General features: G+C 36.0%; 1 protein-coding gene across 1 annotated transcript; it reads right to left on the bottom strand.

The window, feature by feature from the left end:
- Positions 1 to 8,451: 8,451 nt before the first annotated feature.
- Positions 8,452 to 10,080, bottom strand: LOC133792525 (uncharacterized). Its single transcript, XM_062230435.1, has one exon. It carries the CDS (start codon positions 10,078 to 10,080, stop codon positions 8,452 to 8,454), a length of 1,629 nt encoding a protein of 542 aa, XP_062086419.1.
- Positions 10,081 to 12,563: the final 2,483 nt, after the last annotated feature.

Genomic DNA, 12,563 nt, shown 5'->3' on the forward strand with positions numbered 1-12,563 from the left:
CCATAAATTTATTAGAAACTTGTAGAAACAAAAGTTACTTTCATAAAATAAGTAGGATATGGGTACCCATTGTCTTTAAAACAAAACATAGCTTAAAGTGAAAAGGAGTTACATAGAAAGTGCGGAAAAATACACGTAAAACCATAAAAAGTAAAACAAGACTACATCCTCGAAAGATCGAACTCTCGACTCCTTGAATCCATTCACCATCGATACACAATCTCCAAGCATCCACGAACCTTACTGCCACTAATAGCTATTTTCCTGCACAAAAACAAAAAGGAATGAGCCTAATGCCCAGCAAGGAAAATCTAACACATAGTCATAAACATAAAGACATATTGTAACACTTATTACATACACTTATTATAATGGCCATTATTACTTGGGGTCCCATAGACTAAACAAGTCATATGCCCATGGGATTAGTGGGGTCCTACTAGCTAAGTAGGTCATATGCCCATAACCCATTTGGGGTCTTGTTAGTCATATGGGTCATATGCCCAAGCCTACAAACATACATAATCATAACATATTTATAACATATTTCATAACATAACACATAAGATAACATAAGCATAAAACATATATATTCTATCCTATTTTCCTTACCAAAGTTACCGGGATAAGAGGAAAGCGTTGGGACTTTTTGGAACACTCCTAAAACCATATATAACAGGGTGAGTCTAATGAAGAAAAAGAGATGAAATGAAAGGAATGGAAAGACTAAACCATTGAAAGTCACACTTACCAAAACTTATGTGCTCAAGAACTTAGATTCCCTAACCAAGATAAGAATGAGGTTAGAAGATTGAGTAGAAGACTAAGAGAAAGAAAATAACAAATGAACTAGAGTTTTGGTTTACCTCAAAGACTTGTAAGACCATTCTACACCACAACCGAAATACTATAGAACCTTATTTCCCAAAGTGTTTGACAAGCTTATGATGTTTAAGCTTATGATTTCCCCAAAACCCAGGTGTTTATACTCTCACACTCACTTAGCACTTGCAGCCTCTGAACTTAGAGAAAAAGGTGAATAATGGCTTGGTACTAGGTCCTATTTATAGAGTTTGGGAATGAAGGAATCTTAATTTTACTTGAATAAAAATAATAGCTTTTTAGGTGAAAATAATTTGAATAATCGTTCAGCAGAGGCTGAAGACTCGTTCAAAAGATGCTGGATCTATGAAGAAGTTGAATGGCTGAAAGGAAAAAGAATTCAAAAACATTTGAATCATGCTGAAGGAGGCGATATATTGCCCCTGTAGGCGATATATCGCCTGGGCCAGTATGCCCGAGGCGACCGTGCATCGTTTCGTGTTTTCCGTATCTACGTGCTGCGATATATCGCCCCCTATAGCTGCGATATATCGGCACACGCTGAATATTTAAACACGAAATTACACATTTTTAGCTAAGTTTGAATGGAGTAAACAGCCTTGACTAAGCCCTCAACGTATTCAAAGCTGCTGACTGGCCCTATTGCATTCAAACTTTACTCCTTATAAATTAAATCCTTAAAATACTTAATCCTTAATCACCCATTCATAACATGTGCTTAAAATCCTATTGGTCCTCATCTAAACCTTATAGTATAACAAATATTATCCTTAATATCAGTCATAAAATCAAACCTTAGGTTATACTTAATATTCTTAAACTATAGGTTAAACTTAGAAAATCTACAAGTACTACTATGAGTGTCCAAATCATTCCCGGTCTGAACCAAAAATCCACAGTTACAAAGATAACGCTATACATACTATAATACTACTATCTAACTAGCTAAGTAAAGTTCTTGGACTCTACAACATGACTTCCTATTGTGCCCACTACCACCACATCTGCTACACTTACATGGCTTGACAAACTTTTCCCCGCGTGAAGCATAGCAATTTGTCTTTCGCCTACCCACTTTCTGCTTCCTGGGCCTTCCTACAGGGATTTTCTCAACGGGGACGCCGACAACCGTATCTCTGATGTGATCAGAGATTACCCATTCATCCTCGTTCCCAACAGGGTAAATAGTATCTTTATAAGTGTCCTTCAATGCCTCAATTCTATAGTAAGGGGAACACAATGAGTAAATGTTTATGCTTCTTTTTCTGGCTGCAGGAAAAGCATGTACACAGGGTATCCCAATGGTTTGGAACATGCCACAAGAGCATGATTTTGTGGCCAAGTTCACCTCACCATCACCATTACCATCGACCACAAGAAATTCATGATGACCAAGGACTTGGACATCCAAAAAAATTGCTTTATCACCTATTTGCTCAAAATCCTTTTCCATCTCAGGTGATAAAACATTTGTTGCTTTTGCAGCTCTTTCACGTCTATCTACAAACCAAGACTGAAGAGTGAATCTTATGAATTCAAGAAAAGTGGCGACTGGAAAGCTCCTTGCCTCCTTAGTTTTATTGTTGAAGCTTTCTGCGTAGTTACTCGTCATGATATTGTATCAGTTACCAGGAAAATAAGCGCTACTCCACCTTTCAAAGCCAATTCCCTCTAGATATTGAGCAATGAGTGGATCAATTACCTTAATCTTGTCAAAGAACTTGTGAAATTCCATTCTTCGAAATGCGTACGCTGCACACCCCATGATGTGTTGCATGTGGTCACTTTTGAATTTTGCCACAACATTCATAGAGATATGATGGTAACATGCACCGTGATACGCATCTAGGAACACAAGCTCCAAAGCATGATTAATGCTTTTATGAATGTCCGATACAAAAGCAAGGTTCTCAACATTCCCTATGGCTTCCTTCAATTTTCTCATGAAATAAGTCCAAGAGTTATGGTTCTCACTGTCCACCAATGCAAACGCAATTGGAAACAACTGGTTGTTTACATCCAACGCAACATCACAAAGCATGTGGCCACCATACTTATTCTTCAAGAATGTGCCATCCACACAAATTACAGGACGACAGTACTGGAAACCACGCCTAGAAACACCGAGGGAAAAGAAGCAATACAAGAAACGACCATCTTCTGCTACAAAATCAGTAATTGTACCTGGGTTCTTATGCTCCAAATGACACAGTTATCCAGGTAACTTGGAGTATGATTCCTCAGGTGTCCCTCTGACATACATAAGAGCCTTTTCTCTGCATCTCCACGCCTTCTCATAGCTCATTTCGACCCCAAAATGGTGCTTCATGTCCTCCCTTATGTTGTTTTCCATGTACCGAGTACCATCGGTAGCAAATTTCCTCTTGATTAGGTGCCCAACAACCCACGGTGATGCTTGACGGTGGTCCTTATCTCGAATTTCTTGTGAGCAAGTGTGTACTTTGTTGTATACAGTAATCTCGAACATTTCAGATCGCATTTTTTTCTTACCCCTCAATCTCCAACCACAACCAGGATCCTTGCAGGTAATGTACCACACATCAGTCCTAGATTTCTTCACCATAAACTCAAAATTATTCTTCATCGCAAATATGGATGCTTTGGTTTTCAATTCAAGCTTGTTCTGAAAGAACTTCCCAAGGTGCAATTCTCCTTAAGCTTTGCTGGTTGAGGAATGATGTTGATGTGAGGCATCTATATCCTCTTTGGTGAACATGGGAGCACTCCATTTTCTACGATCTTCACCTAAGTCCAATGGAGAACTCCATCTAAAACTACCATCGGTTCTACTTGGACCTGGACGACTACTGCTGGTCCCAGGTGTTTGCCGATCTTCTATTCTGTGCTCCTCATCTACCATAACATTTGAACTCTGTGTTGGAAAATCTACCCTAACATCTGGCCCACCAAGATCTATTGCATCAACAACAGGATCGTCGTTGACATAAGGATCGTAGCCATAGGGATCGTACTCCGCTGTGTCATGCACAAATGGCGGATCTCTAACTGGGATATCATCATGGACTATGACGTCTGGATTTGTCTCGGAAACACATGTTCCAACGTCACCTTGAGTTCTGACATGGAGGAGAAATGTTCTCTTCAAATCAAACTTCTTTATTAACGCTGGCAGAAGTCGATGCATTTCTTGTACCTCCCTTCTTAATTAATGTCACACATAGAGGAATGAGCTTCTCTACAAATTTCGATGCTAACCCATTGAATGCACGCACATGCCTATCATTTTTTATAACGGTAGGTTTGACAGATTGTGATAGGCATATGTACGAGACCTCAATTTTCAAGTCATGCACACTTTTATCAACTTCAAGCTCATCGTACATAATGTCAAGCAGTTGCTCATACGTCACACCCTTCTCCACGGGCAGAACTTGATTTTCAGCATCTCTGAAAATCCAATCCCTATTTTCGAGTTCCCAAACACTATTGAATGCAACAAATATGGAAAGAGTCGAATCTGCAACAAAAAAAAAGGTCAAAAAGTTAAACTACAACATAAAACAGCAAAATATCGATTTCTATCGATATATGTCGAGGCCTATTGAGGTCACATTATCGATGTATATCGAGGGCAATCAAGGCCTATTGAGGCAAACAATCCAATTAAATTCTTATACACCTATCGAGTACAGTCGAGGACTATCGAGGCAAACAATCCAATAAAATTCTAATACACCTATCGAGTTTTATCGAGTACAGTCGAGGACTATCGAGACAAACAATCCAATTAAATTCTTATACACCTATTGAGTTTTATCGAGTACAGTCGAGGACCATCGAGGTATTAACATCCTAACACTATCGAGGCACGTCGAGGTCCATCGAGGACCATCAAGCCAGCATGCATGCAACACATCGAGACCTATCGAGTTTCATCGAACTCATCGAGGCAGGCAAAAAATCCAGAAAAAAAACGCACGAAGTATCCAAAATTCATTTCGACAGTAAAAAATTGCAATAAACATGAAGGCATACACAGATCTGTTCGAAATAAGACAAGTAATGTAGACAGACAAGTTTCCTCACTACATATAGCAAATATATACTTACCCATATGATTTTTGCCCCTAGATCCGAAATCCAAATTGAGCTCGAAAATTAGTATACATTAAGATAATGGTGGCTGGCTTTTTTTGTGTGTATGAGAGTTTGAGAGATAGAAAGGGAAAACGAAGAGATAGAAAGCGAAGACTGAGAAAAAAGATAAGGCAACTTATTTCAGGGGCATTTTGGGAATTCAGGAAAATACTATCATAAAAATATGATGTTTTTTAAGCTTGGTATTATTTTGTCATTCGATCCCCTAATATGCATCAAAAGTCAAATTTCCCTTATGATATTCTCTTTTCTTTTCCTTTTTTCCTCTTGAAATTCTCCTATATTCCTTTACAATTTATTCCAAGTTTGTTACGTTGTAATAAACATTCCTACTTTTTGGTTAAAAAGAAATAAAGAAAGAAAGAAGTATCGGTTTCGGATAATGTATATATATTTTTTATATACATGTATATATAATTAAGGGCAATAATATCATTTTTGGATCCCCTAAAAAAAATCAGTTCCTGATATATAATGTCTATATATAACTAAGAGTGATAAATATATGTGTATATTTCTATTTGGATATAATTTACAAGCTATAGAATATAACAGTCTCATTTAAATTCAAGCCTTTTTTTTTCCTTTCATATATTGCACTAAAAAGAATATATACGATAAACAGTTAAAAAAATCAAATAACCGAACCTTTAAGAAAATTAAAAATGTCAATATAGATCCTAATAAGTAAATAATAGTGTATTTATATGAATTTTTTTTAGGTAGTAACATTTTCTACTTTTGGTATTTGGAAATATTATAAGCCAATAATATCAATAAACTATTTGTGAAGTTGTAAATAGTTGAATTAAATATTTCAAAAAATATTAGTTTACAACCAAGTCATCTTTTCACAAAATATCAATTTATTAAACAAAGAAAAATTATCATAGAATGAGATGAGTGACAAAATACATAATAATAATAAATTTTAAATTCAATAAGTAACACAATCAATTCAATTTCTAAGTCCAAAAGAAAAAAATTATTAATTATGAATTATTTGCTTATATTATTATTTACTTTCTTCACCTATAAGAATTCAAAGAAAAAATATACTTATTTACTTATTTATTTTTAAATCAATTTTAGTCTTATGACAATAAGCAAAATGCTAGAGAAATAGTAACAATATTAACGGGTTGCTCGTGATTAAGCCATTAACTAGTATATATATATATGCATGAATAATTTTTTGAGTCATCTTTTTTTTTTGCTTGCTAGTGAGTCACTCATTCTTAGTTGTTGCTCATCGATCCTTTTTTTTTTGTTCGTTATATATACAAACAAATGTAGTTGTGCCTAAAATTGTAATTCTTTTATTTATTATAGGCAAATTCTTTAGTCCCTCTCATGACTTAGTCTCACAAGTGGGGCCCAATAAATTTCCAAGTGTCATGATGTGGGCTATTTTGGTGTATTTATTTTTATAGTGTTTTACCTATAGAATCGGTAATATAAACCGATTGTGAATAGTTGTATTGATGTGGGTGTTAAAGGTAAGGGCAATGAGGTAATTTTACGTCCAGAAATTTGTACAGTTGAGGAGAATATGATCATCTTAGTATTGATTTATAACTTATTTACGATATTGGTAAAGTATCCTTTTGCTACAGGTAAGTAATTTTGAAATAAGTGGTAAGTAATAATGTTATAGCATAAAGTAAAAAAAACCTGAACTAATCAGTTTAATTTTTTTTGTGTGTGTGTGAATTGTGTTAGTAAACGCTTAAAATATGTTTTAATGGTTGGATGAATGAATTAGCACTAATTAGGTACCTTAGTGTTGTATAGTTAATTTTGTATGAATTTTAGTCATTATGGTATTAGGTACCTAAGAGTTTCACTTTCCATAAGTATTTTTTTAATGAATATTTATGTAACAAAATTAGAGTAGATTGTAAGAGTACCAGAATATTAATACTACTAAATGTAATGTAACTAAGATGCATGGTAACTTTAATAGCTTTCATCTTTTTTCTCTTATTTAAAAATTGAAATTCCGTTTTTAATAATTACCAGATTAATTAAACAGAGTATTAATTAAAATGCGGAATGGTAATTAGATGTTTACACAGAAAGCAATTCTGTCGGGACAGAATCCGAACATGTCACGACAGAACTGAACACAAAAATTAAACAGTGCAAAAATTAAAGAACACAGTGAATTTTTACAAGGTTCAGAAACCCTTTCGGATATCCTACTCCTTGAGGCCACGCCCAGAGAATAAACCAATTAGTAAAGAAACAAAGTGTACAAAAGCATTGACTTAAACAATGTAAGACTCCCTCTTAAACTATTGCCGCAATCTTGTTGTACTCTTCTCTACGAATCTGGTTTGATGAAACGCTGATTCTCTTGAACTCCCTTCAAAGAACAGCGAGTGCTCACTTCCTCCCGAAGTGAGACTTAGATCGAATCCTCTCCCGAAGATCCTTATGAACACGTTCACAATAGACACTATCTGTATACAATGAACTAGATAGATATCCACAAGTACACTCAGCACTCTCACAAAGATTAAGGTGAACAAACTTAATCTCTACAAATAAAACACACTCTTCAAAATAGCATAACAATTACAAATATTCAAAATAGAAGAGGTGAAAAATCCAAAGGCCTTGGCAAGGTATTTATAGGAAGGGAAATCGTCCAAGGCCATGATTTTCTAGTATCTTTGAAATCAATATGCGAATTCCTTTGATTTAGGAAAACAGCCAGCCAGATGGATTCTGTGTCGACAGAAAAGGAAACTGATGAGTCAGCAACGTAATCCGTTTGATCTGGCAGATCGAACATGGTCATTTTTCTTGACCATGTGCATTTTCGATTCTTTCTTTATTTCCAGGATAACCATAATCCCATATAATCCCTGAAAATATTCTTAAGATATTTGCACAATATATTTTTACCAAAAAAAAGATGATTTGAGATAAATATGGCAACAAATATATTCACATTTAGAGATCTTTTTACATTACAAAATCAGCTGAAAATATTGCTAATAAAACCGAAAATCAACAAGGAGATTTGCTACTGATTTTTCTTAAACAATTAAAATATTTTGTCTAAATTAAAGTTTAGCCAAAAAAGGATTTTACAATCTCCCCCTTTGGCAACTTGATAGACAATAATATTTTAAGAGTTTATTTTGAAAAAAAATCCTGCAAGACAAGACAAGTTAGAGCAAGTAGCAAAATAGCAATGGAATGCTCCCCCTGCGAAAATTATCACAAAAGTAACAAAGATCAAAAAATTATAGCATGACTCCCCCTGCGAAAAGCAATGTCAAATGTTCATGACTCAACATCTTAAAACAATATAAACTGATCAAAATGAACCACTATTACTCCCCCTTGTTGTCTAGCAAGAAGCCAAAGGAGAACCCAAAAACAAAAAGACACTAAGAAAGCGTTCTTTTACAATTTATTAAAACAAAGTAAAAAGCAAAATAAAACTAAATGGACTCAGTGGGAAGGACCGGCTGCAAAGTGAGACACCATGGTTGAGAGAGAACTCTTGAGCCTGATCACTTCTGTTTGAACAGATTCCAGGGTGGCCTTGACACCAGCGAGTTCAGCAGCAACAGAATCAGCATCGCCAGCCTTGAGAGCAATCCCTTTAGTTGCTTTAACAGATGATGGTTCCTTTTTGAGTTTGTAGTCTGCTCCGGCACTAGGAGGAGTCAAGATCTCATATTCCAAGCGAAGAGGCTTTTGAGAATCAAGCAACTTGTAAATCAAATGGGGAAACACCAAATATTGACCTTTCTTTTTGGCATTCCCTAAGGCAGTGATCTGGTCAAAAATGAGAGAGGCAAGATCAACACCGAGACCAGTTCCAACTTTGTACAGAAAGAAGGTCGTGTCAAAGGTAATGGTGGAGGTATGAGTAGTGGGAATCCAGTTGGAGGTGGAAAATTTGTGAAGCACAGCATAGTAATGAGTAAGATCTGTTACTTTGAGGACTGAGTGAGGTTCCCACACCATATTTTGTCCTACCAACTCCGAAAGCACCTTATCTTTGTTAAACTCCACAGCAACATTATCAACAGAAAGAGGCAAATTAAGAACCTTGGTAATTTCAGCAGCATTGAACAAATACCAATTCCCTCGGACATAAACTTGACCAAACATAAAATACTTCCTATCAAACATATCATCATTGATATTGGCATAGAATTCTTGTACAACTCTAGGAACAAAACCATCCAGCCCGGTTAAAGAACCTAACCACCCTCGATCCTCAATATTTTTGATGACCCCAAAGACCCTATGAGCCGAGAATGAAAAATTTTTCTCACGGATAAAATCACGATGCACATAATGCTTCATATTTTTCTCATTGTCATTGAAACAAAAATTCAGAGAGTGGGCCTTAAAGGAAGAACCTGGAGATACTTTGGGACCCAAAGGAGACTTTGTGCGAATCTCAGGAATTTTCATTGGTTTCTTGCCCTTTGGTGAAACAGGGGGGTCCTCTGATGGGTCAGATTCATCTTCTGAGTCAACATTGTCCTCAAGAGAGGGGTCGTCTTCAAGGGGATCTTCGTCAGAGGGCACACAATCTGAAGAAGGGTCAGTTTCAGAAGAAGAACAAGGTGGAGGAATTTTCTTTACCTTTGACCTAAACTTGGAACGAGGAGTGGTACCAACAGGAGATGAAACCTTCGGCGTAGAATCAGAAGGATCAGTCCCTTTGGAACGAGGAGATTTTCGAGAAGAAGAGACCTGGAACCAACCCTTGCTTTTCTTCTTGGGTGCAAGCACGTCAGGTGACTCTGAGGAATCAGAATGGGCTTTGGCAGAATCACGACCATGATCAGAGACATCCTCTGATGGAGAAGCTCGGCCTCTTTTGGAAGACCCTGGTACAGAGGCGAGCGGAGCCGCCGAAGAAGGAGGTTCAGTCGGAGCTTTGGGGGCTTCAAGGTCCGGAATGACCACGACTTTGCTCGTGGTAATGGGATCATCAATGTGGATGGGAAGAGACAAGGTACTCTTCCGAGCTTTCTTCTTGGTGAGGGATGGAGATGCACTCATCGAACCAGCCACTGACTTGACAGACCGAGACCCACTGCCTCTGGTTCTCACCATTGTTGCACGAGAATGAGAGAAAAACTGTCAAGGAAAATAAAGGACCAAAAAGGAGAAGAAAGGAGACGGTTGTGAATTGGGCCCAAGGAAATCTGAATATAAAGACAGAAAAAGGTAGGGATTTGATCTTTAATTCCTTTATTTGACAATTAAAAAGGATAAACACTTTTAGGAAAGTACACACCAAATATCTCAATAATAACTGCCAACAATAGTGCACGACACAAATTGGGAAACAAGCCAAAAATGGAAACATTTGATCTTTGAAAAAATGAGATAAGGACAAAAACAATCAAGATACAACTTACCCTTTTTGACACACTCAGATTTGATTGCCCTCAAAAAGAAATATATTTATTATTATTTTATTTATTTATTTATTTTTTATTATTTTAAGAAGTAAAAACGAATGTACCCAAAAAAATATCCCATTTTGATTAGTGCCCAATGTCTTCGTGCCCTTGCATGTGGAAAAAGAAACAATCATCATATCAAAAAAAAACTTTACTATAAGGTTTAGAAAATGTATTTAATATAAATCATGCTTTTATTTTTCAAAATAAAATATCACAAAACATTTATTCCAATCACAAAAAATATTTCACTCAAATCAATCAGTGTGTATGAGACTTACAAATGTTTCCCAACAAAATATCTCAAGCATTTGTGTGTGATTGTGAAAGCAGAGATCATTGCCCTGTATGGCAATTTTTAGCCTTTTTCAGGGACATTGCCCTATGTGGCAATTGTTAGCCTTTTTCTCAATGAGTAACCAAATTAGACGCTTTCACACTACACTGAAGGCTTGTTTTTAACAATGGTAGAGTATCTTCTACATAATTGTTAGTTACATAGTTCCAACTTACTCAAGGTTAAGCAATTTACACAACAGTGTAGGTAGCTCTATTCTAAGATGGAGCTTGAAATACTTTTCGAGACACAAAAACTCACACACAAAAACACAGATTGAATTGAAGAAATATTAATTGGAGGGACTATTTGTTTTTTGAATTTTTATTTTGAAGAAAAATAGCATGAATTATATTAACTATAATTTCTAACCTGAAGTAAAAATAAATTTTGACATAATGATTGAAACTTTTTCTGTGAGCAAGGACAAAGAGACATCACACAACTTTTTCAGACACAGGGATAAGGTACAGCACAAAAAAAAAATTAATTGGGACAAACCCCCAAGGATTTCCTGAGGGAATCAAACCTGACTGTATCAAGGGCTTTTGTAAAAATATCTGCAATCTGTTTGTCAGTCTCAATATATTCTAAGATCAAAGTTTTATTTTCAACGAGTTCCCTAATAAAATGATGACGAATGTCAATGTGTTTAGTGCGAGAGTGTTGGACAGGATTTTTTGAGATATTAATAGCACTAGTGTTATCACAGAAAATAGTCAAAGTTTTAAGATCAAACCCATAATCTGTCATCATTTGTTTCATCCACAATAATTGCGTACAGCAGCTTCCTGCAGCAATGTACTCGGCCTCGGCAGTAGACAGCGAGATAGAATTTTGTTTCTTGCTATGCCAAGAAACCAGATTGTTTCCCAGATAAAAACATCCACCACTTGTACTTTTTCGGTCATCTGCATTGCCTGCCCAATCAACATCACTAAAGCAAACAAGATTAGAGTTTGTTTCCTTTGAGTACCAAATTCCATATTCCTGAGTGCCATTTACATAACGGATGATTCACTTTACAGCTGTTACATGTGATTCCATAGGATCTCCTTGATATCGAGCACAAACCCCCACACTGTAGCTTATATCAGGACGACTGGCTGTGAGATACAGAAGACTTCCAATCATGCTTCTGTACAAGGTTGGATCAACTTTAACACCATTTTCATCCTTGGTTAATTTGACTGTGGTTCCCATTGGTGTTTTGGCGTGTTTGGCAGATTCCATCCCAAATTTCTTAACCAGATTTTTTGCATATTTACTTTGAGAGATGAAAGTTCCATCTTCTGACTGTCTGACTTGCAAACCTAGAAAATAGGTTAACTCACCTACCATACTCATTTCAAACTCATTCGTCATTTGTTTGACAAATTCCTGCACTAAAGTGTTAGAAGTAGAGCCAAAAACAATATCATCAACATAGATTTGAGCAATGACAATATCAGAATCAACATTTTTGATGAAAAGAGTTTTATCTACTCCTCCTCTTTTATACCCATTTGAAACAAGGAATTGAGTCAATCTTTCATACCAAGCTCTAGGAGCCTGTTTCAGACCATAGAGAGCTTTTTTAAGTTGAAAAACGTGATTAGGATTATGTGGATCTTCAAATCCTTTTGGTTGTTCAACAAATGCTTCCTCATTCAAATTTCCATTTAAAAATGCAGATTTAACATCCATTTGAAAAAGTTTGAATCCAACAACACAGGCAACAACCAATAGCAATCTTATTGACTCAAGTCTTGCGACAGGGGCAAAAGTTTCATCAAAATCAATTCCTTCAATTT

This window comes from Humulus lupulus, chromosome 7 (assembly GCF_963169125.1).
Source record: "Humulus lupulus chromosome 7, drHumLupu1.1, whole genome shotgun sequence".
In the NCBI taxonomy this organism is placed as follows: domain Eukaryota; kingdom Viridiplantae; phylum Streptophyta; class Magnoliopsida; order Rosales; family Cannabaceae; genus Humulus; species Humulus lupulus.

Bases quoted from the DNA above. Each gene is read 5' to 3' on its own strand.
- LOC133792525 (XM_062230435.1), bottom strand. From the start codon at position 10,080: ATGGTGAGAACCAGAGGCAGTGGGTCTCGGTCTGTCAAGTCAGTGGCT.